The 27,241-nt window shown below is 47.3% G+C and overlaps 1 protein-coding gene across 4 annotated transcripts in view; it reads right to left on the bottom strand.

Moving 5' to 3' along the window:
* Positions 1-17,598: 17,598 nt before the first annotated feature.
* The window catches only part of PGAM5 (PGAM family member 5, mitochondrial serine/threonine protein phosphatase), a 164,158-nt gene continuing 154,515 nt past the window's right edge, over positions 17,599-27,241 (bottom strand). For 2 of the 4 annotated variants that reach the window (XM_069620015.1, XM_069620013.1), the window contains 2 exons: positions 23,359-23,489; positions 17,599-20,564 (listed from right to left, as the gene is read on the bottom strand). In XM_069620015.1, the coding sequence (XP_069476116.1) occupies positions 20,414-20,564; positions 23,359-23,489 (282 nt within the window). In that variant the 3' untranslated portion in view covers positions 17,599-20,413. Of the gene's footprint in view, positions 20,565-23,358; positions 23,493-27,241 lie in introns of all 4 variants that reach the window. The other 2 variants (XM_069620014.1, XM_069620012.1) reach the window with 1 other exon arrangement.

The following is a 27,241-nucleotide window of genomic DNA, read 5'->3' on the forward strand; positions in this document are numbered from 1 at the left end:
CTACCCCTCGATATTCTCAGACACGTCTTTCTGTACCTCTCCTACCCACGGAGTCACCGCAATCTTAACCATCATTATCTCCCGCCTAGACTACAACAATTACCTTTACCTGGGCGCCCCTGCCCATCAACTCAGAAAGGGTCCAGAACTCTGCAGCTAGGCTCCTCCTTGCCCTTGGTCCCAGAAAGCATATCACACCCACCCTCCCTGTCTGGCGACGGGCCACTATCAAAGCCATGTGCATCCCACCCCATGCCCTCCACAAGACAGGACCAGAATATCTTCAACAGAAACTTGCCCATTACCAACCCAATAGAAAACTCTGTTCGGGTGCTGCACTCCTCCTTGTGAGCCCTCGCTTCAAAATCGACTAGACTAGGGAGATAAACTTTCTTCATCCAAGCCCCCTCAAACTGGAATTCAATTACCATTAGCATCTGATGAATAGAGGCTTCCAGAGAGCCCTCAAGACCTGGCTTTTCCCCCGTGCATCTTGTCAAACCCATGCCCACTTCGGACTAGTTAACCTCCTTTCTGGTGGGCCAGGGCAACAAAGAACTCTCCATGAAATTACTGAGTGACAGAGAATAAACTCCAGCAGACCACATGATAGAATCCACACCATATCTACAAAACCAAGAAACCAGCCAGAACGCATGGGTACATAGCACACTCCATGCTTATGGTAGATATCCAAAGGCAAGGCCACCTACGTGCATGCATCAGCAATCATACACCATTTCATGACACATTGCATAACACCTCTGCCATTACAATGCAGCTATCCCCCACAACAATACTATGGTCCAACTGGACACAATTGAGTCTCCTGCACTCGCATATTCTCCAGACTACCTCAAAGCACCCATCCACATGCCAGCACGATAAAGGTAGCTAGTAGGGACTTGGCCACCCCTACCCATCTTCGCATCGGCTAAAATGCACACACACATTCTAAACTCCTCTAAAGAATGTTCCCACACCTTGGACTTCGGTCTCCCGAGGTCCCTCACCTACAGCACGTTGAGACTATACCAATGGGAAAAAGTGCTATACTAATGAGAAATTACTATTTTATTTGGTTTGTTACAATCAGTTAAAATATATTACATCATTTTACCACAAATTACAGACCAATCATATACTTTCAAATTCTTGCTTTCCCTATTTAATTTTTCACAGAATTGTTTGTGTCATATGCTCTAACTTTACGTTATCAGCTGTTACCGCTAGCCGTTTTGCCAGTTCTTACATGAAAAATGTCAGAGCAAATAATGTATTTGTTTCATCAAAGCAAACGCACCACCAGTCTTCAGCACTCATCGAGGGGCTTTCTGCTATAACGGAACCCAGGTATCTGGATCTCACAGATCTTATGGTCAGACAAAAAAAAAAAAGGGTCAAATGCTTCAGTGTTTCCTCCCCCTTATTACAAAATCTGCAACTCATTTCCTTCATTGCATTATTTGCTCATTGACTAAGAACCAATTCAGTTTTGATATCTGTCGGGGGAACTTATCCAGATATTTCAAGATCTTGTTCAAGGCGTTAGATTTGCAAGGAACATGTTGCATTACTTTGTATTTACCTCTTTGATCTACAGTGTCTACCCAGTCCTGCAACCAAAGTTTTGTCTTGACCAGATCATGATTTGTTTGCAAGATGTTTTTATCAATACTGAACTCCTCCAGGATTTTCTCACAATGTTTAGCACAGTGGGTAAGGATTTTTCCTTAGCTCCGCTGCTAGGATCATGTAGGAATTCAAATTGAGGTGGACCATGTACCATAATAATTGTTCGGTACAAAGTGAGCATGTTCCATGTTATTCTGGCATTTACCAATATGAGACCTAGTTCATATCTAATACATGCCGTCGGGACTTCCTTCGTAAGCCATAGCACTTTACGCCAAAAGAGGTGTTCCAACATTGACATTAGGACATTGGTAGTGACAGGAGTAGGTAATTCCCACCCTTCTTTGAATATGGCATGGGGTCTCCCTGATAGGGTGACCAAACAAGAGTTCAAAGAGGATAAGGCCAACCCCTTCTTGTGGTACCTCTGTATTCAAAAAGTAATGATTCCACAAGGACATCCCACTTCCTCATCTGGGGCTCAAGAGCTCCAATCATGCTTTTGAGAGTTCTGTTTAACCTCTTAACTAGATGGTTTGTGGATGGTATGCAGATGAAAATGTGTAGGACAGTCCACATTCCTTCCACATGGCCTGCATGTACTTGAACATAAGGTTGCTGCCTCTTCCAGACCTTTAGGGAAGCCAACCATGGTAAAAACGGTCAGTAATGCTCTTGCAACTCACTTAGCAGCTGCAGTCTTCAGTGAAATGGCTTCAGGTTATCTTGTGGCATGACTAACGACCACAAGTATAAACGTACTGCCAGAGGATGTTGGAGGGTCAAGATTACCAACAACGCCAATCCCTGCCTTCTCAAACCATATACTCACTACGGGTAATAGTAACAATTGAGCTTGGATTTTTGTTCCACTTTTATTCTTTTTTTTATTCGATATCTTTTTTATTCGATTTTATTCGACAATCAGGTGGGAGCGTTTCAATTTGAAATGTAATGCTGAGAAACTAAAAACCTGAATTTAGCAGTTGATTTTAGTAAACTTACAATGGGAAGATCATAAGAACTGATTAGAACAGTTTGAGAGCAAATGTTGAACTGTTGAAGCTGAACTGTAACCCTCTTAGTTACATGTAAATAAGTTAACGATGTTGGAGAATATGCGTTGTGCGAAAGCCATTTTAAAAGTGTTTCTTCAAGACTGTGCTGTGCAGCGTGAGATATTACATCTATTACTATGAAAAGCGGCAACCGCAATGAAATATTGAAAAGACTAGTGCAGTGCGTTAAGAGCAGCATTCTACGTTAAGACAGCATTGTGTTTTTCATGAACCCGTGTACAAGTCAGTACAGCAACCTCAAGTACGAGATTACTAACCCTTTTGTGACGAGGTAATAACAGTGTGCGCGTAATTTAACACGAAGGCGCGATCTGCGTTGTTGCATGTAGAGCGCGCGGTTCGGACTCTGCTCGGCAATAATATGGAAGCTTTTGCGGATGCAGAGCAGGTAACAGATTTTGTACTAACAATTGTATCCTTATGCACATGTCTAACTTAGAGTGTATATGACCAGATGTATTTGCTTTTACTACAGATACCAGCGACGGGCCAGAAGGTTGAGAGTCAGCTGTAGCTCATTTATTATTTTATCCACTACCCCTTTCCCTTCCTTGGGGTTCTCAACTCAGCTGTGAATACAGGGTTGATCAGGGAACTCCTGGCGAGGATTTGTGGGATCAGCATCAGCTCCTGCGGATTTCAGCAAGCCGGTCCTGACAGATTCACAACAATACAGATCCATACCAGAGCACTTTACACAGTTATAAAACAGTACAGATGCATAACAGAGTGCTTTTCAGAGGTCACAACAGAACATATATACAGCGGGGGGGATAAGAGAGAAGCACAGTGGAGGGGTACAGTTGTACCGGGAGGCGAGGGGCAGGCGACGTCCAGTGGTCAGGTGACACGAGGGGTGACGTGATGGCCTAGGTGTTGAGGAGGAGAGATTGCTTGAAGAGGTGCCTCTTTGAGTTTTTTTCTGAATTGTAGGAGCGTGGGGGGCAACTCACGGAGACTGGAGATTCCGTAGTCTTGGGGCATAGGGAGAGAAGGCTTGCTTTCTGGCCCATTTCTTTTTCTAGCAGCAGATTTCAAGACTGCACGTGATCATCACTTCTGGTGGTACGCTGCCCGCCGGAGATGCTGAGGGTGACTGCAAGGAAGCTGGGTAACTGTCTTATAGATGATGCAGTAAGACTTGAAGATAATTTGTGTATGCAGTGGGAGTCAGGGAAGGTCGAGGAAGGTTGGGGTGAAGTGGTTCTATCTGCATAGACCCTTGATGAGGCATGCAGCCATGTGTAGGCCACTTCTCAGGGGAACAAGGGATGTTGACGGGAGGCCTTCAAGGAGTGCATTGCCACCATCCAATGGGGGTAGATCTCGGTTTTCGGCAGGGGCCTCCCTCTGGAACAGCCTCCCTGCCACTCTAAAACTTGAGGAGAACCATCTCTGGTTCCGGAAGCACCTCAAAACCTTCCTCTTTGCTTCTGCCTTCTCCTCCCCTGTTGATTCTACGCTTCCTCGGCACCATGCACCTGGCCACCCTCTGTCCTCTGGGCCCAGGTACCTGCTCATCTTCCCACCCTCACACACTGCCTCCGCCCCACCCCCTGCACTGGGGTCTGTATCTGTACCCATACAGCCCTCCCCTTTTCTTCCTGCACTTTCAGACCTACATGGCCTACTGCCATACACCCAGCACTTGCCACTTGCTGGCTGCACTCCCATTGTTTGTTGCCTATTTGTTTATTATTTCATTATTATTTTTGTTTTTTCCTTCTGGCTCCGCACTCTCCTTTTGTTCCCCCTTCCATACTCTTCTCCCCCTTCTCCCTCTACCCTGCACTTGCACGTTCTCAATGTCACTGGGCCTAGTAAGATCATTGTTTTTGTTCTCCCCTGTTCCCTTTCCCTTGCCTTGTCGCGCTCTGAAACACTTGTGTATGAGCGCGATAGAAATAAAATATCAATCCAGGTGGAATAGTGCCAGTGCTTAAACAGTGGATCTAAAGCTTTCCGGAGGGAGGGAAGGGCTACACTATCCGCACGAGGAAGAGTGGATACCAAGCGGACTAAGTTTTCTTAGCTATGTGTGTCTTGAATGGGAGGCGTTTGTCAATGTGGAACCAAAGGGATTTGTTGCAGAAGGTGAGCTCGGGTGTGAAGCCCACAGAGTTCACAATTGATAGCCAGGTCTGTATGTCAGGGTGTTCGGCGTTGGGGACTCTTGCCAGACAATTGACAAGTAGTGCAACTCCTGCAATGACTTTCTACTTCTGCCCCCATTTTAGGCCAATAGAAGTGCATGCTTAACATTTCCTTCGTCCTCTTGCTGCAAATATAACCAACAAAGGGGTACCCCAGGCACCATTTGCAGGAAGAAGAGTCTCACATGGAGGAGAACCATACACACCTCCTATGGTCTCCTTCAGTGGACTCCGAAGGTTCACTATATAGTAATCCACCTTCCCAATACATTTATTTTATTTTGGATTTGTATAGCACACTACAACCCATGGGCAACGAGGCGCTGTAAAAAGATTAAAGTAGGCTTACTTCGGGGTTACAGGTGAGCGGCCCCAGTTATATACAATTGCTTAGTTACAGAGGGTTCGTAGACCCAGCAGAGGTTACATTTCACGGTAGAGTACAAGGTACGAGGCACAAAACAGGATCGAAGGGGAGGCAGTCATACAAAAAGGCTGTTTTTTAGTGCCTTACGGAAGGCTTTATGAGATTCGATCAATCTGATTTGGGCTGGGAGGGTGTTCCAGTATGTTGCTGCCATGGTTAGGAAGCTGGAGCCACCTGCTCGCACTCTGTGTGTATGAGGGACAATGATGTGATTGGCGTAGGCAGTCCTGGACGGTCTAGAGGATGTTTGTCTGATGATCCTTTGAGCTAGATTTGGGGGGGAGGGGAGATAACCCATGAAGACATTTATGTGCGAGAGCCAATGTTTTAAAAACAATCCTTTCTTTGACAGGTAACCAGTGCACTTGTCTTCTGACACCAGAGATATGATCCCTACATGAGATACCCGTCCGGCCCTTAGAGCGTTATTCTGAGCCAGCGGTTTTTTTGGGGCATTCCAACAAAAAGGGCATTGCAATAGTCAAGCCTAGATCCAATGATGGCCCTTGCAGTAGTGATGCAGTTTTCTTGTGATAAGAATGGCCTGACTGCATTGATTAGTTTCGAATGATAGGCTGCTGAGGACGCAATGGCATTAACCTGCCTCTCCATGGTCAGGCTAGGTTCAAGATATACGCCCAGTGTCTTGATTACTTGCGACACAGTGATAGGTATGTTGTCTATTGTGAATTAGCAGTATTGCTTGTCCAATTTGCCCAACGTTGCTGTGGATCCAATTAGCAAGAGTTCTGTTTTTTCACTGTTGAGACAAAGCCAGTTTTCAGCCATCTAAGATTGAATTGTGGAGTAGATGAGGTTGAGGGTGTTCATGTCGGAGGAATAGTCACCAGTCAGAGGTATGAGCACCTGGGTGTCATCTGCATAATTGGTATACGAGATGCCCATGGTGTCAAGGATATGGAATAGGGGCCTAGTGAAGAGGTTGTAGAGAGTCAGGGCTATGCGGGAACCTTGTGGGACACCACATTTGATTGGGCTGGGGTTAGCACTTTAGGAATCCAAGAACACCTTCATCACTCTTCCTTTCAAGAAAGATGATATCCTTTGACAGGCCTTTGGGAAGAAATTGGCTGTGGATGACAGGTGATGACCTAGTGTTTTATGATCAACCAGGTCAAAGGCCGCTGATAAGTCTAGAAGGAGGAGAGCCGGTTTACCTATGTCCCTCAGGTCATTGATTTGGTTTTTAAGATCAAGTAATGCCGACTCGGTGCCATGCCGTGGACGGAATCCAGACTGGCGTAGTCCCAAGAGTTGGTTGTCTTCCAAGAATTTCTGCACTTGCAGGTAAGTTGCTTTGTCCAGTATCTTTAGCAGGAAGGGGACAGTGGTGATAGGTCTGCAATTACCCATGACCAGGGGGGCAAGGGATTTTTTTTTTGGTTTTTTTGTTGTTTTGTTTAGGAGCGTACGGACCCAGGCCTCCTTCAGTGATGTTGGGACCTGGGCAGAGCGGAAGGATGTGTTAATGAAGCAGTGATGAAGGGGGCGAGGGCAGGAGCACAGTCCTTAATTATATGTGCCGGGCAGGCATCTCCTTTGCAATTGGAGGGTTTGATGGACCTGATAAGGGCAATGACTTCCGATTCACTCATGTCTGAGAATTCAAATGTAGGTATCTCCTTACAGGCAGATGCTGTGCGGGGTGGAGTAGGAAAAGAGTCTAGAAGAGCGGATATGGCTTTTTGATGAGATAGAATTTTGGATTGCAGGGTGTCCAACTTGTCGAACATGGCAGTTTGAATAGTCACCATGACTTGTCCTTTAGGAGGATTGATGGAGGGGTAGTGGGAGTCTCTAATTCCCTGAAGATAGCAAAGATTTCCTTCGTCCCAGACGGAGCGTTGTTGATCCTAGTATTGTAGGATGCCGCTTTGGCCTGTGTGATGGCTGCTTTATAGTCTCTGGTGATGGCCTGGAATGCCGCTTTGGCCTGTGTGATGGCTGCTTTATAGTCTCTGGTGATGGCCTGGAATGCCGCTTTGGCCTGTGTGATGGCTGCTTTATAGTCTCTAGTGATGGCCTGGAATGCCGCTTTGGCCTGTGTGATGGCTGCTTTATAGTCTCTAGTGATGGCCTGGAATGCCGCTTTGGCCTGTGTGATGGCTGCTTTATAGTCTCTAGTGATGGCCTGGAATGCCGCTTTGGCCTGTGTGATGGCTGCTTTCTAGTCTCTAGTGATGGCCTGGAATGCCGCTTTGGCCTGTGTGATGGCCGCTTTCTAGTCTCTAGTGATGGCCTGGAATGCCGCTTTGGCCTGTGTGATGGCTGCTTTATATAGTCTCTAGTGATGGCCTGGAATGCCGCTTTGGCCTGTGTGATGGCCGCTTTATAGTCTCTAGTGATGGCCTGGAATGCCGCTTTGGCCTGTGTGATGGCTGCTTTATAGTCTCTAGTGATGGCCTGGAATGCCGCTTTGGCCTGTGTGATGGCTGCTTTATATAGTCTCTAGTGATGGCCTGGAATGCCACTTTGGCCTGTGTGATGGCTGCTTTATAGTCTCTAGTGATGGCCTGGAATGCCCTGCCTTTTTTCAGTGGGGCTTTTTTTTCCAAGTGGCGAGAGAAGCCCTTTTGTTGGAGCGCATGAGCATTAGTTCCTGAGTGAACCATGCTTTGGAATGCTTGGTTTTCTTAGCCTTTAAGGGTAAGAGGTGCTATAGTGTCAACTGCAAAGGTGAGGACTTGATTAAAGGAGTTAGCCAGGAGGTTAGGATCATTTAGAAATGGTGGCTGGAGGGCAGGCGCTAGGAGGTGTGGGAGAAGATTCTTTGGTGAGCTTCCATGAGCTTCTGGAGAGAGCAGCTGGCAATGTGATGTTAGATTATTGTGGCCAGCGGTGGTGGTGATGTCTAGTTTGATGCAGAAGTGGTCGGACCAAGGGATGGCGGATATATCCTGGACGCGAATGGGGCAATTGTGGTGGGCTACCCAGTCCAGGATGTGTCCTTTCTCGTGAGTAGGCTTATTGATGACTTCAGTAAATCCTAGTGTGGTTAGCGACTTTTGTAGAGCAGATGCGTGTGCATCATTTTTGTCATTCAGACCAAGATTGAGGTCACCCAGTAACACCACTTTGGAGGTTTTTTTGAGGTTGTCTGATACCATGTGTATGAGGGCATCTTGGAAGTCAGTGGAGGGCGATAGACAAGATGGAAGGCAATGGTGGAAGTGGGCGAAGCCTGCAGTTTGATGAGGATATAGTGGGAGTTATGGCCTAGGTCACCTTGAATTATCCTGATGTTGAGTGCATCTCTGGCAATAGTGGCAACACCTCCACCCCTTTGACCAACTCGATCTTGCCTAAAGATAGTGTACCCACTAGGGATGGCTAGGGAGAGGGCCGGGCCGGAGGAGTCTTGTAGCCATGTCTCACAAAGAAACAGGATGTCAAGATGATCTCTGGTGATCAAATCGTGCACATCAAGGGTGTGGGCAGGGATAGATTGGACGTTAACCAGTGCACATTTAAGCATGGGTGTTGTGCTACTGTCAACAGGCAGGGGACCCAAAGCTGGAGTGCTGGTGGGCATAGTGACAACATGTTCATCCGGTATAGTAGACTTTGGGACAGTGGGCACACATAATCTGCATGGGTGGGCAGCACAACATCATAATCAGCATGGGTGGGCAACAACATAATCCGCATGGGTGGGCAACAACATCATAGTCAGCAGGAGTGGGCAACACAACATCAGTCAGCATGGGTGGGCAACACAACATCATAATCAGCATGGGTGGCAGTGACTGCTATGCTTCCCAGGGGCTTCACCCTCCAACTGGAGCAGGCCTGCCTACTTAGACCTTCAAGAGATGGGCACTCAGGTTAGCCCTTACTAAACTCATTCCTTGAGGGACCCCCTTCTGCCAGAAAAAGCTGCAGTTCATGGTCCTCATGGGTAATGGAGTACTTCAGATAGCCCCTCATCAGGTTCAGGGGCTTGACTCAGTTGTAGTTGAGTTAGAGGGAATATTTTCTTTCCATCTCCTTTAGCCTTAGGTTTCCCTTTTGGTTTAGGCTGGGCGTTAGGCTTGGCTGAAGCAGCCTTGATCCGAGACCTAGTGTGTGCATGTTCTGAAGTGTCCCGCTGAATACCAAAGTCTTTGAGGTCAATCCTTAGCAGAACCTTTCCTGGAACTTCCCTCTGTGCACTAACAGGTATCCTGATCACTCCTCCATGTACAGCTAAAGTGACATACTGGGAGAAGTTGAGAGGGGGACCATTAGCCAACTTAGTGGGCATCAGAGCAGCTCTGGCCAGAATGTTTGGACTGGCTTGTCAACAGCTTTAGATTTTGGAGCCAGAGCATGTACGCTTGACTTGGCCGCACCCCTTCTTTATGTTTTACATGTTCAACCTTAGGGTTGCCAGGTTTCCGGAGCTGGGGACAGACTGAAGGGAATCGCTCATTTCCTCCACGAGTAACTTCCCAACATCGCTTTGAAGCCTATGCTTCCCTCCTCGGCTTTGAAGTTTTCTACTGCATCACATACAGGGCCCATCACTTTTCTGCGCTCCTGGAGTGTTTTAGGCTTAAAAAGTTTGCAAGCCAACACTTATTCTCTCTGTGATCCCGGGGAGACACTATTGCACACCTAGTGTGCTTTTCTACTCAGGGAACCATATGATTGCAGAATGGACAGAATTAAGGAATATTCTCCATTGGGCCCAAAGCGAGTGAGGGAGCCAAGATTTTCAGGGGATGTGAAGGCAATCTAATCTACCTGCTTTGTGGTTGAAATATCCTAAGCCCCCCGATATTCCCCCACCCCCTCTACCTACTGTTTGTCCTTCAACATGTATATTATGGTCGTTGAGAAGATATTTTTGGACAGGTCTTCAGAAGACAGCAAACCGCTGCCATGTTGCTGAAATGAATCGGCGTCTAGGTTGATCAAAGAACTCCAATAATGCTCAATGTTGAGTGATGAATATTAATATTTCTTAAAACTCCATTCCATGCGATTGTATTTTTTCCTGCCATCGGGATGGAAGAAATCTGAGGAAATGAGGCGTGAAGGAGCATAGGTAACGGTACACGTAGGTTAGCAATAGTGTTACAGGGATGCCCTTTTTGAATTAGAAAACACCACACAACTCTGCACCAACCACTGGATGTCAGCCTATGCATAGCATGAAAATGCCCCAGATATATGAGAATGCATTACTTACCGTAAAAGCATTTCTGATGGTTGTATCTGCTTAGATTCACATGCTGTGCATAGGTCCGACATCCAGTGGTTACTGCGGAGTATTGCATTTTGTTTTTCGTAGTCGAAAAGGGGACGTCGACAAGGTGTGTCTGAAACACTATCGCTATAGTGACGTGCGTTGTACCCACAATCCCTCACGCGTCGAGGTCCCTCTGTTTGTATTTTTTCTGCCCTGAGGGAGCCTTCTAGACGTGAGTGAGTACAGAAAAGAGAGAGATATATAAAGGAAGTCTATGTTCCTTCCATCCGAGCGGGGAGGAAGGACGGGCGCATGTGAATCTAAGCAGATACAACCATCAGAAATGCTTTTACGGTAAGTAATGCATTCTCTTCTGATGTTTGTTAATCTGCTTAGAATCACATGCTGTGCATAGACTAGCGAGCAGTACCCGGAGTTGGCGGTGGGTTATGAGAAGGAACAGTAGAGAAAAGGTGTCGTAATACTGCCTGTCCCACCTGGGAGTCAGATCTAGAGTGTGTATCTAGACAGTAGTGTTTTGTAAAGGTGTGCACAGAACTCCAGGTAGCCGCTTTACAGATGGACTCAAGGGGAACATTTGCAATGAATGCTATGGATGCCCCCGTGCCTCGAGTAGAGTGTGCTCTTGGCCTAAAGGGCAGTTCTCTCTTAGCAAGAGTATAGCAGAGAGTGATGCATTGAACAATCCATCTAGAAATAGTGGATTTTGAAACCGCATCTCCTTCTCTTCCTGCTGCCACCGAGACGAAGAACTGATTAGTCTTCCTCAGTGGTCTGGTTCTTTCCATGTAGAACATGACCGCTCTGCGTACATCTAGTGTGTGCAGAGTCCTTTCTCCCAAATTGGAAGGATTTTGAAAGAACGTTGGTAGTTCTATAGATTGGTTTACGTGGAATTTAGAAATAAATTTCGGAGCAAACCTAGGGTGAGTGCGTAGAACCACTTTATCTTTGTGAACTGTAACGAAGGGGTCTAGAATAGAAAGAGCCTGAAGTTCACTTACTCTCCTGATGGAGGTGATAGCTATTAAAAAAGCAGTCTTAAGCGTGAGGTGTTTAAGAGATGCTTTGTGCATGGGTTCGAATGGAGAGCCCATGAGTCTGGTAAGTACCACATTAAGGTCCCATCCGGGAGCTGGGTCAGCTATCGGGGGGTGTATTCTCTTTACTCCCTCCATGAAGGCCTTTATAACAGGGATCCTCCACCACGACACTTTGAGTTGGGAAGTGGTGTATGCAGAAAGTGCAGCTAGGTGGACTTTAATGGAGTTAAACAATAGACCTGAATCCAATAGGTGGGTCAGGTATAGGACCACATGTGTGGGAGAGCAGTCAATAGGGTTGATGCTTTTACTCCTGCACCAGATGACAAATCTTTTCCACTTGCTAGAATAGCAGTGGCGAGTGTTCGGTTTTCTGGCTTCCCTGAGGATGTCCATGCATCTTTGCGGGAGTTGTAGATGTCCGAACTCTATGATCTCAGGAGCCAAGCTGCTAAGTTCATGTTCTGGGGGCATGGATGCAGAGTCCTGCCTTTGTCCTGAGACAGCATGTTGTACGGGCAGGGGAGTTTTACTGGGGGGGATAGAGACATCTCCATCAAGTGAGCGAACCATGGTTGTCGTGCCCACATTGGGGCCACTAGTATCATGGTCACTTGTTCCTGGTGCATCTTGTGCACCACTCTGTTGAGAAGGGGAGTCGGGGGGAAAAGCGTAAACAAATTTCCCTGACCATTGCATCGACAGACCGTTCCCCTTGGATTGGTTCTGGGGGTACCTGGAGGCGTAACTTAGGCATTGTGAGTTTTCCAGGGTTGCGAACAGGTCTATTTCTGGGAATCCCCATTGTGTGAAGACGTCGAAGACGATGTCTTCGTGCAGGCGCCATTCGTACTCTTCGGGCAGGGGGAAATCTCTGCTGAGACTGTCTGCCAGCAGATTGAGTTCCCCGGGTACATGTAGTGATAGTAGGAACATGTCCTGTTTGAGAGCCCACTTCCATATATTCTGGGCCAGCTTGGACAGGCCTGGAGAGTGGGTGCCCCCTTGCTTGTTGATGTAGTACATGGCTGTGGTGCTGTCTGTAAGGACCATTACTGTTTTGCCTTGTAGGTGTTCCTGGAAGGCTCTTAGCGCCTTGAACACAGCTAGTAGCTCCAGTAGATTTATGTGTTTGGATGCTACGTTCGGAGTCCACACTCCGTGAGCAGTCTGATGGGATAGGTGCGCCCCCCATCCTGTGAGGGATGCGTCTGTGGTTAGAGTGGCTTCCGCCGCGGGTGTGGCAAAGGGTTTCCCTTTTTCCATGTTTTCATTTGTCCACCACCGTAGCGAGAGAACCAAGGCTTGCGAGACCACAACTAGATCCTCCCATAGTCCGCTGGCCTGACACCACTGGCTGTTGAGCCACTCTTGCATTGGGCGCATGCGCAGGCGCGCGTGAGGTACCAAATAAATACACGACGCCCTCATTCCTAGCAAGCGCATTGCTTTGCGTACCGTCACCTCTCGATCGGTCACATATTGAGGGATTTGAAACAGCATGTTTTGGACCCTCTCTTTGGAGGGGAAGGCCAGGCCGTCCTTTGTTTGAATTAGAGCCCCTAGGAATTGCTTGATTTGACTGGGGTCTAAACTGGACTTCTTTTCGTTGATGGAGAAGCCCAACTGGAACAAAAGGTCTACTGTCTTTTGGGTATTGGAGAAGCATGTTTCGTAAGAATTCCCCTGTTATGAGCCAGTCGTCGAGGTAAGGGTAAACTGTGATGGACAACCTGCGCAGGTGGGCCGCTGCCACTGCCAGCACCTTCGTGAATACCCTTGGTGCTGATGCTATGCCGAAGGGTAGCACTTTGAACTGGTAGTGTTTGCCCTCTATCATGAACCTGAGGTATTTTCTGTGCGCTGGCAACATTAAAATATGAAAGTATGCATCTTTCATGTCCAATGTTGTCATGTAATCTCCCTGAGAAAGCAGTGGGATTACTTCCTGTAAGGTTACCATACGAAACGTTTGGGGTTTGATAAACTTGTTCGCTGGGCGCAGATCTAATACAGGGCGCATGGTTAGATCCTTTTTGGGTACAAGGAAGTACACTGAATAAATACCTTCCGTTACCTGAGATAGAGGCACGACCTCTATGGCTCCTTTTTCCAGCAGTTGTTGTACTTCTTGGAGAAGGATGGCAAGATGTTCCGGTGTCATGCGACGTCCCCTCGGGGGTCTGTAGGATGGGGAACTGTTGAATTCGATACAGTATCCGTGGGCTACGGTGGAAAGTACCCAACGGTCTGACGTTATCTCCTCCCATGCAGGAAGAAAGGATGTTATCCGGCCCCCGACCGGTGTTGCATGGGAGGGGACGCGAATCTTCGCGTCACTTGGAGTTGTTGGGGGCTTGGGAGCCTCTGGGGGTGGATCCCCGACCTCTCCCTTTACCCCGGCGTTGGCCTCTTTGGCTGTACTGCCCACTATTGGTCTGGTAATTGGTGGCAGGGTATTGTTGATGCTGACTTTGTTGTTGTTGTTGGCGTTGGCCACGAAAAAAGCGTTTGTTGCCATAGCCGCGTCTGGCAGTGGGCTTAGAGATTTGGTCAAGAGTCTTGATAGTATCGAACTCTTTTTTAGCCATCTCTAGAGCTTCATCCACCGCTTTTCCGAAGAGGTTAGAGTCTTCCACAGGTTTATTTATTAAAGACGCCTGTGTCTCCGGTTTAAACCCTGAGTTGCGCAGCCATACATGGCGTTTTAGGAGTATTCCCTGCACCAGGGAACGTCCCGCTGTTTCTGCCGCGTCCAGAGAGTTCTTTACAATGCTCTGGTTCACCTGGGTTCCTTCGCCAATAGTTGAAAGTAGGCGTGTACGTAAAGGCTCCGGTGCTTCCTCGGCGTCCTTGCGCAGTTTGGCCCACTGCGCGTCTGCATAGCTAGCAAGCAAAGAATTGTTGTTCGCAATTCTTGCTGAGAAGGCAGCCGAGGAAGTTACTCTTTTTGCAAGGGCATATAGCCTTTTGCCCTCCTTGTCAGGGGGTGCCTCACTGGTGGAAAGTGGTACCCCTGCCCTCTTTCTAGTATTAGATACTACTAGGGAATCCGGAATGGAATGTCCCCTAATGTAGAGCGGGTCTGAGGGAGAAGGAGTGAAAAGTTTTTCAATTCTCGGATTGACCCCTCTGATCAATGCGGGAGTGGCCAGCGAAGGGATGATTCTTCTCTTCACTGAAGCTAGGAGGGGAATGGTTTGGCTGACCGGGGGTTTCTCTTTAATTACTTTTTCCACAAAGTCTAATTCTGGAGAGAGCTCCCCAGTGTCCAGTTCGAAATGTGCTGCTGCTCTGCGCAACAGTGCATTGAAAGTGGGCTGATCGTCAATTGGAGACGTGTTCCTAACCGGTGAATTGTCAGGAGGATTTAGGTTTAGGACATCAGTGTCGGAATATACTGATGGGGATTGCCAGGGGTGCGAAGGTCCTTCTTCAGTGGAAGTCTGAGGCTGTGTCCACCTGGGGATCGACTAGCCTCGGATTTTTGGCCCTGGGGTCCTCCTGAGGCCCTTCTCTAGTCCTCTTGGGAGTTTGAGAGGTCTGGGTATTCATAAAACTTTCCATCCTCTCCATACAGAGGTGGAGTCCTTCCATGGTTTCATGGGGTACACCAGAGCGGTCTGGCGGGGGAAAAATAGAGTCATCTAGCTGGAAATGGCTCGACCTCTCCCAAAGCGTCGAGGAAAGTGTCCCGTCGCCCTCCGAAAAACCTTCAGGTGTGCTGGGTGACCCCCCGACTGAAGGGGGTAGTTAGTCCCTGCCTTTCTTCAGGCTTTTTCGGCGTGTCTTTCGACTTATGCGTAGCGCTCGACGTGTTCTTCGGCGTACGCTTCTGGGCGTCGGCTACAGCGATCCTCGCCAAGCTTTCGGCGACTCGTTTGTCGGCGACTCGTTTGTCGGCGGAAGCTTGCGTTTTCGACGCTATGGGTGTCGAACGCTCTACGGCGGTATGCGCCTTCTGTTGATGCGCGCCGGCCGATGGTTTGGGGGCGGCGCCCTTATTTGCCGAAAGCCCAGTCGCTGGTCGCGGCTGCGAGAGGGGCTTCGAACCCGAACGGTCCGAGGAGGCCGCCGGTGGAACCTGCGTCTCCTTGGGCGCCGAAGCTCTTTTCGTCTTAGACGAAGAAGAGCCATGGGTTGTGTGCTTATGTGAGTCTTTGTGTGCGTCAGTGTCGCCGGGGTGTTCATCCCCATAAGCAGGGCGTGAGCCGAGCCCGTCGGGGCCGGGGACAGACGACGAAGCGCACAAGCGCTCCTTAGAGGGGGTTTCGACTTCCGTAGCGGAGGTCGCGTTATCGCGTTCCTCGTCACTGTCGGTGGTAGCAGCGGCGGGTGAACCTTCGGCCTTCGACATCGCGTAGGCCGCCCACCTTTTAACCCTATGGTCTTTTAGAGTTTTAGGTTTAAGAAGCCGACAAGCCGCGCAACCTTCCTCCTTGTGATCGAGGGGCAAGCAGCGGTTACACCGTGAATGCTTGTCCTTCCAAGTGAATTTGCCTTTGCAAAGCGGGCAAAACCTAAAGGGTGTCCTCTCCATAGCCGAGGCAATAAATCGCGATAAGCACCCCAAGGGAAAGGAAGGGGAAAGGGAAAGGCATTCTCAGAAGAGACCCAGAGATGTCCCACGACCCCACTCTCCCTACTGTATATGGCCTGCGAGGCCAGGCCACGTGTTCGGCAGCGCCGAAGGATTTCCTCCGCTCGACCCTCCGTCGAAGATTTTGCTCGGCGGAGAACAGCTTACAACTGCGTCGAGGGAGGGATTATTAATATTATGTGAAAAAACGACCAAAGGTCGAGGAGTTGCAATGTCTCTCGAGGAGCTCTGCGTGAAGGCGACCAAAAGCTGGGCGGAAAAAAACAATCAGAGGGACCTCGACGCGTGAGGGATTGTGGGTACAACGCACGTCACTATAGGGATAGTGTTTCAGACATGCCTTGTCGACGTCCCCTTTTCGACTACGAAAAACAAAATGCAATACTCCGCAGTAACCACTGGATGTCGGACCTATGCACAGCATGTGATTCTAAGCAGATTAACAAACATCAGAAATATACGTATATAAGATGAGTAATGGCCTAGGCAAACCCTTACCACTACTAAAGCTAAAATGTATTCCGTTTACCACGCAGTACATGCCATGCATTATAATGATGAAGTGTGGGGAGAAATAGGGATCCTAGACTCAAGCAGGCCACATGTTTTAGTCATGTTCCGAATACACAATGTCTACATCTAAATAGTCACATTATTTCTGACAATCTCTAGGTGGTAACAGTCTTATGTGGTGTAGCCTATTAACCTTATCTGCGATAATTACAAGCCGGTATGGACCGCCGAGCTCTGCACTTCAGCAGTAATGTAAAGGCCACCACAATGTATTTCCAGGAATAGGTTTGCCTGAAAAAAAGCAAGCCAAAAATGTAACAAATTGCTATTACATTTCATCCAATTAAGGTGTATGGATTTTTAGTTGCGCTGGACACTTTAGGCTGAAATCGACCACTACATGGCAGGTGCCTTCTATAAAATCCCAGGAGGCATGGTTAAAAAAAAAAAAAAACACGTGAACTAGTTTAGATTTCCCAAGTTACCTACAGGAGAATCACACCAGCACTCAAGTCCCGAATTTTTAGATGGGGGAGGGAGAAGATGGGGGGGAATAAAAGGTATGAGAGGATTTAAAAATGTATCGCAGTAGGATTCATTCCTTAGGTCCCTTACATGGGGAAGCGGTATGAATGCATAAAACCAACCAATTAGTCAGGCCTATGTTTTTGTAGACAGAAGCAAAGGGTTCAAAACAGAGGCATAGTGCACAGCAGAAACCAAACTGGCTTAGTGTTAATTATTACAGGTAAACGATACAAGTTGTATCAGCCTCTGAAGGATGAAAAGCAGAGACGTCCCTGCAGGTTGCACACAAACCTCTCCACCAGGCACTGGAATACAAAGGTATTTTACTAGCTCCAGGCAGAATGCCTTTTGAAATTATGTACATTGCTCCAAAAACATGCTACTTAATGAAACGAGGCAACAGGAGGCTTTTAAACACATTTTATTTTGCCAACATTTAAAAACAAACTATAAATCAAACCAAGTTCGCCAATTACAAAAATCACACCATACAAGTGAAATTACATGAAAACGTGATTTATATATAAAAATCTTTATAGCAATACTTTACATATCCTCGAACGCAAATATTTACCGGTTGCAAGGAATCTCCTTCATACATACAGTATGATATGGTAACAACCACCCACTCCCCTGAGGGAATGTGCAGAGCTTCGAGCCAGACACAAGTCTACATCAGATGCATGGATGCAGGTTTTGCAGAGGTGGAATGACAGTATGGGGCAATCCTCCGTGATTTTCCCCTTTTTTGAACATTATACAGTACCCTCACTGGACAGCAAGGGCTACAGAAGCAATTGGAAAAATGCTGAGGAGGACTTCAGAACTCGAACAGCATCGGTCAAATGTTAAATCTACATGTCACAGACTTGGCTCAGCCCTGCTGGACATTCCTCCAATTCCTCAATAAGCCAGTGCCCTTATGTAGAGAAGCAATATTCACAAAAATGGTAACAAGACTGCTGAAGCATTTCGGGTTAAAAGATTTATTTTACAAAAACATTCTACTCTAAAAGATCCTCGTTTTATGTACTGTATGAGCTGCTGGAGCGCCAGAGACAGCCCTGTGAAGACAAGGAACACACATGCCAAACACAAACGGGACATTTTCCAAAGCAGCCTGTGCAATAAAGAAATGCCTTCGCTTTTGTTTCACATCATTGCAACTTTAGGAAACAAACTGTGCCACAGGTTTACAAAACGTTCTGCCGACGATGCTCAGAAAGTGAACTTTTCAAAGCCCTACCAATACATCTCTGTGGTCGATAGCCTGAAGTTATCCTAGGACCTCCCAACTTTGCTAAATCTGAAGCCCCAAAGAAGAGTTCATCAAAAATTCAGACGACTTGTCTAAATTCCTGTACAAGCAATCAGTGCAGCCTATCTCAGATCCAAGGCCGCCTAAGTTCCCACGAAGTGTACATGCCCTAAATACATGGATTACTCCGAGAACCCCATCCGTATCCACACTTGCCATAATGCATAGCGATGGGCACTGCCAAACTGTCCACACAACTGCATTTGATTTACCATTGGGTGTGAGTGACACAAACATCTGCAGACAAATTACATGAAAACACACCTCTCTTCGATAAAAAAAAACCAACACAGTGGTGCAAGAAAATAAAGTAATCCCAGGCAGACTAGGCCATTGTTCGAGCAGCACTTTCCAAGAAAACTTTGCAAACTTGGCAGAGCAAAACAGAGCTTCTGCGTTTATCATTTCAAAAAGGCAGGTTCACAAAAATAAAGATGTAAGGAATTTAGGCTGTAAATACAAGACAAAATGGTGCCATTACATAAGGAATGTGTTCCCTTCAGAAAGGACAACAGTGCAAGAAAGGCTTTTGGGGACCAACTACACGATTTCACATGGAAGGGAATATTGGAAAATACAAAACATCTGGATTTTAAAATGCACCAGAGCGAGAAAAACCATTTTGCAACTGGGAAAATCTCTGAATTCTACTGAGTGCCAGGATGTCTGAAAACTTCGGCAAGAAATCACTAATTAATCACATAATTAAAAAATGACACTGAAAACATGGCACAGTGTTCATGTCATCTGAAGTTCTGAGATTAGCGACCTGTAACAGTAGGCAGGCAGCCTTAGGTACCAAAGGAGGCCAGCTGTGGCTGGGTAGGGGTGGTTTGTTAAAGCGTATCTCGCCCTAGATTAGGTCACGTTGTCTTTCCTTTCTGTTGGTACCCGGACAAGCGCTACCAGCAGCCAAACCAACCGAAGAAAATGTACCCTCAGTCAAGATGCATCTTATGGCATTAGTGATCTGTACGCATTTCTCTAGACACTCAAATGAAGCTTCATCAGGAGTCACACCCAGGAGTGGGTTTACAATAAAAAAACAGTCAACCTATTTTAAAACGCACCACACGTTGTAGCTAGCTGTTCGTTCAACAAAAAAGATTGCCAAACAGTGGGAGTAGAATAAAAATGCACATTTTACATTAAAGACTCACCCCTCCCTTCCAAAATAAATTTCAAAGAAAATCACAGGGCCAAAAAAAGACCACCAAAAACAAACACCCCCCCCTCACCCCACAATCTAAGGTTACTGTGTAATAGGGACTGTACATTGGTAAGAAAGAATAAGAAGGTTTTCAAATGTTTTGATTTGGGTCAGGTAACGCCACACCCCAAACGTGCACCCATGCAAGGATGATAAAGGAACACCAAGGAGAGAGAGAGAGAAGTCTGGCGCTCCCCTGAATGGAACAAATGCATCTATTCAGGAAAAAAGCAGAATTTGGCGATTCTTCAAGTTGTGGCCCTTTGACATTTTTTCGAACTTTATGAATTTCAAACCTGCATCAAAAAGGCAAAGCACAATAAACAGGTACGTGAAATGAGTGATAAAAAAAATGACATTGTGCACAGAGTGTCCTTGTCATATTACTGCTGCGGTGCAGGCTGCCTTTATCCATGGTGTGTGGGTGGGGACTGCAGCCACAATGTACACCACACACAAAGTTCACAGTGGTTTTGTTTTCCCTCATTTGTGTGGGGCTTGGGGGGCACGAGAGCCGCTTGGGTAAGGATTCCAGGCTTTGGAGCCATTTCCACAGGCACGTTGCTTTAAGTTGATCTCCAAGTACATTCTGAAATGGCACCATGCAGTTAGCGGGAGCAAGGCTGCAGATATGGACTAGATTCAGATATGTTTGGGACTCCACGCAATAGAGCGCAACGAGCCATCACCTCTCACGTGCGGGTAATCTTCTCAGGGGGCATGAATCCGGTTTCTCCAAGCACCCGCAGCGCCACCCGTCCATTTGGGTGGATCACCAGGTATGTAATACTGCCATTGTTTAGGGACATCCGAAGCCAGCCCTCAGGCGGGAACTGCAACGCTCTGTTGGGAGGAAGCAGAAGAGAGCCAATGTTATCAGTTAGGCAGAATGGAAGGAGTAAAACCTACGAACGTGGCTTAACTGATGCACTATGTCTACGTACAGAGGGACAATGAGTTTCCTTGAAGCAGTACAGCCGTCAATATTAGGGCATTTAACGCGGATCTAGCCTCGGGAATCAATGGTTTGCCTTCTAAGTCATGGGGACCATGGGGAGGGAAGCTGATCACAAGGGAGCGAGGAGTCCACAATGGGGGAGGGTGGGCAATCCTTAGTCATTCCTTCCCTGGTAAAGGCGGGAAGTAGGAGTACATGGCGAGGGAAGTAGGAGTACATGGCAAGGGAAGCAGATCACAAGGGAGCGAGGAGTCCACAATGGGGGAGGGTGGGCAATCCTTAGTCATTCCTTCCCTGGTAAAGGCGGGAAGTAGGCATCAAGGTGGAAAGAAATGAAGGCTTTTGCCATCAGTAGGGCTGCATTACAGCACAAAAGGACAACTAGCAGTGGTTGGCACAGTTCATTCTATTGGCCACTTCTCCACGAAAAGAGGGAAATAGTTGAACTTGATTGGTCAGCTTTCGGTTCATGGATTAGACAATCCTAATAAAACAGCTTTCAGAAAGAAGTCCAGTGCAATTCAGACAGCACCATTCCAGGCACTCATCGATACATGTGCGCCATACCCGTAGAGCTCGTTTTTTCCTTTTACACCAAGGTGAACGGCCATCTTTTTATACGGGATATTTCTTCTGCTCGAGCAACAGAGCATACTAAATAGTAGCAGATGTACATGGAGGCAACGAGTTCACGTACATCAGTGAAAGAGCATGGGGCAAGTAGATCCTCGTCTCGGGAGGACAGCTAAGCGGCAACGTGCTCGCCTTGGGAGCAAGACTACACGGAGCAACAAAGGTTTGATCGCCGGGTCCGCGCTTAGAAACCTCTGGGTATTAACCGCGTTATAAATAACCTATACTATAATATCATATATCACAAAGCAAAGAGTGCATATAGAAAATGTACAGTAATCAACGTTTGGAAAAAGCAAGGTCCTCGCTAGGATGGGCTCCTTACAGAGACTATAGCACAGATCTGCCGCACAAGCAGTGCATGCTGGGGATATGCAGCAATCAGCCGTCCTGTGCGATGTACCATCTACCGTCCCAAGATGGGGTATGGCCAGCAGTGCTGAAGGTGCAGCTTTGGATTCTGGCGCTTTGAATGCAGCCATGTGTCACAGCACATCCTTGATCCAGAGCAGGAAAAACCTCTGATGTTTTCCCATTTCTAGATGCGTGCGCTTGCAGTTGTGGGGGGCAAGCTGCAGATCGCTCCAAGGCCTACACAGAAGGGGGTGCTGCTTGTTGAGGTATAACAGTTTGCTGGTGTATTGGGCTTTGTAGTTCATTCAGCATGCCTTTCCTAAGGTATGCTGTCAGCGGAGGTTCGTGTAAAGCTTCTAGTATGTGGGTGATGAGGTCAGACTTCCAATGACCAGCGATTAAAGCAATGAGAGATGTTGGGGTGGTGTCCAAAAGGCCACAAAGAATGGCATTCGCCCTTCTGTGCAAGATTACCACCCAGACTTGCGCAGTGGAGCATCAGAGGCTGGCGGGAATATTAATTCATAGAAGCTAGCTCAGTTGGTAGCAAGGAGTGGTCAGTGTCAATACAGAAGCCAAGGCCCTTGAATTGGGCTAGCATGGGTGAATCTCAGTTCTAAACAGAGCTCCAGTTCTAGAATTAGTTTTAGAGATCTTCCATGAAATAAGACAGACTGTCTTGTGGAATTTAATTTGCCATAACTGCGTGCCATCCAAGATTGGAGGAGACGAGCACAGTCACAGGTGTACAAACGAATAGCAAAATCCAGTGGCACAGAACTGTCTTGCTCTACTGGTAGTACCCCCAATGGTTCCAAGTAGAAAGGGTATACTATCAGAAAGCTGATGACTTAGTGTTATGTTAAAGGTACTTATATAGCACACCGTCACCAACGTAATTGGTCCCTAGGCGCTCTGGCGGATCTGTAAACAAGAAGGGGCGGGTAGGGTTAGTCGGGAGGAGGCGAGTGGGAGAAGTGGTGTGTTGTTGGCAGCTTCAGCTCGGTATACACAGAGTGCTGGGCTTTGGTGCGAGTATCGGATCGGGTGAGGTTAGTGGACACTGCATAGCATTGGGGCAGACTATAACCACACCCTTCTCCTTTCGGACCCCAAGAGGTCACAGGTCATATTAGCCACACTTGCACAAAGAAAACTTTCGCTCACTGGTGTACTCAACTGCTTGCTAAAAACATGGACACCTTGCTGCTGTGTCAATTGGAGATGTAAGACATTACATTAAAGAGCAATGTATTACACGTGTACACCACCTAAATGTTCCTTTTCATGAAAGTTTATGCCATGAGTATGTTCAAACATGTTGCAAGGTTAAAGACAAAGTACACACATTTCACACGGTACAGATTAGGCATACAACAACTTCTCCCAGAGGTTTTTCTCTAGCGGTAACAGGGTTGTTTTAGGAGAATGGAACCATATACTGAAGAGGTTTAACTACTCTATACCCCCACGCCATGCAGCTGAACTGTGCAGACCAACTAGATGGTGCCAATCTCACCCTGGCCTTGCCAGTACTCTTCCAGTCCACCATTTACTCTACCTTTCAGCAAGTACATTTGCCACTGTTACTTCTGCTAAAAGGCAGCATCAAGAAACCACTAGTTTTCCTTTGCAGCAATGTGTTACTCCTGATATGTGCAAATTGTGATAGAGTTCGAGACACGACATTACCTGCAGACGATGTAGCGGATGACATTGGCGTGACAAATGAAGACCTCGTAGGTGTCCTTCTCCTGTTTGGCATCTGCTCGGTGAATGAATCGCCGGAACGCAGCCTCAATACGGGCACCATCCTCATAGTACTGCTAACGACAGAGTGTGTGGTCAATTGTATAACAAGGTACATGGCAGGTTTTATGGTTAAACACCAGGTCAGCATGACACCTACAACATACCCACCCCCCACCACCTCGCTCAACATCCCCTTGATAGAACAGAGCACGCCACTGCAGCGTAACTCATTTTCAACTAGAAACAGAACTTCAGGAGCAACAAAGCACTAACGCACCAGACAATTAGTACAGCATGTCAGGAACACCTCTACAAATCCCACTGGGCCACACAATTCTGCATTATGCTTGCTTAAAGAGATGATGGTGAAAGCAAATCTATCTGCAAGAACAAACCTCATAATGCTACAGAAACGCCTGGGCCATCCTCCTGACAAACAGTATTGCAATGCCTTGAGAATCATTCACACTACTGGCAGTCAATGGGTCTATGAACAAACAGACCAATCCTAGGGCGAGAACGGGAACGTCAGACTGTCCTGGTCACAATAAAACCAATCATCACTGATGGTCTTGCCAGCCCAGAGAACACCAGATTTCAATGCCCTGAACCCAGAGAACATCAAATTTCAATTGCCGGTACATGGCGATTGAAATCTGATGTTCTCTAGGTACCAGCAATTGAAATGTGATGTTCTCTGGGTTCAGGGCATTGAAGTCTGATCTCCGGAAGGAACCCAGAGAAAATCAGACGCCAATGGCCGGAAGGAATCCAGAGAAAATCAGACGTCGATGGCCGGAAGGAAGCCAGAGAAAATCAGACTCCGATGGCCGGAAGGAAGCCAGAGATCAGACTCCGATGGCCGGAAGGAAGCCAGAGATCAGACTCCGATGGCCGGAAGGAAGCCAGAGATCAGACTCCGATGGCCGGAAGGAAGCCAGAGATCAGACTCCGATGGCCGGAAGGAAGCCAGAGATCAGACTCCGATGGCCGGAAGGAAGCCAGAGATCAGACTCCGATGGCCGGAAGGAAGCCAGAGATCAGACTCCGATGGCCGGAAGGAAGCCAGAGATCAGACTCCGATGGCCGGAAGGAAGCCAGAGATCAGACTCCGATGGCCGGAAGGAAGCCAGAGATCAGACTCCGATGGCCGGAAGGAAGCCAGAGATCAGACTCCGATGGCCGGAAGGAAGCCAGAGATCAGACTCCGATGGCCGGAAGCCAGAGATCAGACTCCGATGGCCGGAAGCCAGCACAGAAACATCACTCCTATATCAATCAGAGCTTGGAGGCACTACTTCAGTTCTTTACCATAAACTGGTCTACAATCTGAGATGCAGCACAGTGCAGACTCTAATGAGTACAACTCAAATTGTGAACGGGGTAGATTAGCACACTAGTAACTGGTAATCACAAGTGACAGATGCACTTAATTATGTTTAACACACAGCCAGCAATGCAGCTGGGGCTCACAATGTCTGTGCAGCGACACATACATAAGATGCAATTTCTGCAGCATGTCTCGGTTTTAGGTTCACATGCCATTCATATGACACCCCTCCCCCCCCGGCCTCCTCCACTTCCCATCTAGCTATTGGTCTGGAATATCACAATTAGTCTACCAAATCTCAAAGGTACAGGTTGAGCTTGTCGCTAGTTCTAGTCGTAATTACTCAACAAAAAGAGGCTATTGACTAAAAAAGGTTTCTGCACACCCCTAATGAAAAATTCCAAGTCTTTATTTCTCATAATCGTGTGCACTTGGGGAAAAAACAGCAAATAGATATGGCAAGTTAAGTGGTCTTATATGGGGCCTCAGCGCACATGGCTCTGAAAAAGAAAGATGGTCAGTCCGGGTTCAGATGGATTTCTAGAATTTAGCCTGGTGGACAGAGGCCACCCTAGTTCTACTGAACAAGGAATTCTGAGAGGTTAACCAAATCCCAATCACTAGCAATGGAGAGCAGTCGAAGCTTACTTTCAAGTGAGTGCAAGTGGGTCAGGGACCCGCAATTAGTGCACACAGTATGGGCACACAACAATTCAATTTAGACAGGATGTATAAAAACAGTTTTACATGCCTTCTGAACATACTGAAAAATTAATACAACAGGTAATATCACGCACAGCACTGTGATGCAAATATATACATTCACCACAGTTTCAAATATGCATTAAAACGACTTGGTTAGCAAAAGCAGGTAAGTATCCTAGATGCAGTCAATGATGGAACAGAACACAAATAAGGAACCTATCTTAAGAAGTCCAAACCCTAAGATGAATGTGGCCTTGTACCCAAAAGTCAGAAGAGTCAGAAGAGCAACATTGCTTATCCAAAGAATGTCGTCTCTGTAGGTATGTTCAATTATCTTGTGTTGGTGATCGTTTAAAAGTTTTTATAACTATTTTACCAGAGGTAACTGTTTTCCAGACACAAGGCTAACCTAGGCTAACCTAGGGGCAGGATACTTGACCCAGGCCAGACGATCAAAAGGTGGGTGTAATGGAATAAGGAGACAATGGGACTCGTTTGCAATGTTATCCTATGGAGGACAGGGGGAGACAAGTAAACTGTTTACTATCCCCTCCTCCTCCTCCTGGGGCACCAAGTTTCCCAGATGTCAATATGGATTGTCTGGGGGCTCGATCTTCCACTGTTGGCTCTGGTGAGAGGTGCCCAGGAGTTGCAAGTTTGATTATTTTTGTCAGGTGCAGCTGCAAAATGCAACCAGTGTTGAAGAAATGCAATAAACACTAGTGCAGACCTTCTCAGGTACTACACAGGTTGGAGAAAGGCGAGTTGCAGCGACAGTCTCTGTACCCAGGTGACAACAGCCGTCCTTCCAGTCGCGTCACAGAAGCTGCTCCAAGACAGGACCCCTTGATGCTGGGACACAAATTCTGGGAGAAGGCCACTTGTGGCACAAGCTGGCGACCAACGAAGTTCCGGACTTGAACGGCAACTCTTCTAGCAAGGTAGCACACAAGAGCTGGTCAGTCCACTGGGAAGTCCACGAGAGCTAGTCAGTCCGCTGGGCAATCCAGGGACACTTCCGAAGGATGAGCAGGGCAGGAGCCTCAAGAAAGTGTTGAGAATAGCTGGTCCCAATAGTCTAAAGGCTGAAGCACAGCTCATGGTCTTTGGAGATCAGGTAGTCAAACAGGGCTTCTATGGGCCAGACTCGGGAAGAGGTGTTGGGCCACTCCATGAGTAGTCTTTGGATCTACAGCTGGCTGATCTTAGATGGATTATCAGCTCCAACGAGGATCTGAAGAAATGGCTGCAGGAGTCCTCTTACCCAAAATACGAGCTGGAAGCAAGTCCAAGCCCACCAGGGCAACGATTTGCAGCATTCAAACAACCAGTGGTTGTCCAATCAGAGACAACTACTTGTTTCACATCTGACCCACACTTAGACACTGGCTCCACAGATGTGTACTGGGAGTAAACAGTTCCACCCCCTTCCAGGGCCACACACAAGGGAATCCTAACCCTCTGAAAGCAGCAGCTTTCGCGGGCAAGTGCCTTATAAGGACTTTACCGACCGGGCAGGGGAGGAAGGCGGCCAACAAAAGCATGGCCAAAGAAGCGAGCAAAAACCTTGTGGCATGGCCATTTTAGGGCACTAGTCACCTTTAGTAGCCATGTGCAGTAAATGCGAATGTGTACACTAAAAATAATGTAAATATGGTAACAAGTAAAACGCTGCCACTAGCTTGTCTTTAGGCATGTGTAAAAGTAAACAAAAATCTGAGGTGTAAAAAGCTAGGGTGACATTGCACTGCAAGGCGTTGTGTGCAACGTTAAAAAGTACAAGCATTA

Source organism: Ambystoma mexicanum, chromosome 10, assembly GCF_040938575.1.
Source record: "Ambystoma mexicanum isolate Mex_15411 chromosome 10, UKY_AmexF1_1, whole genome shotgun sequence".
In the NCBI taxonomy this organism is placed as follows: Eukaryota; Metazoa; Chordata; class Amphibia; order Caudata; family Ambystomatidae; genus Ambystoma; species Ambystoma mexicanum.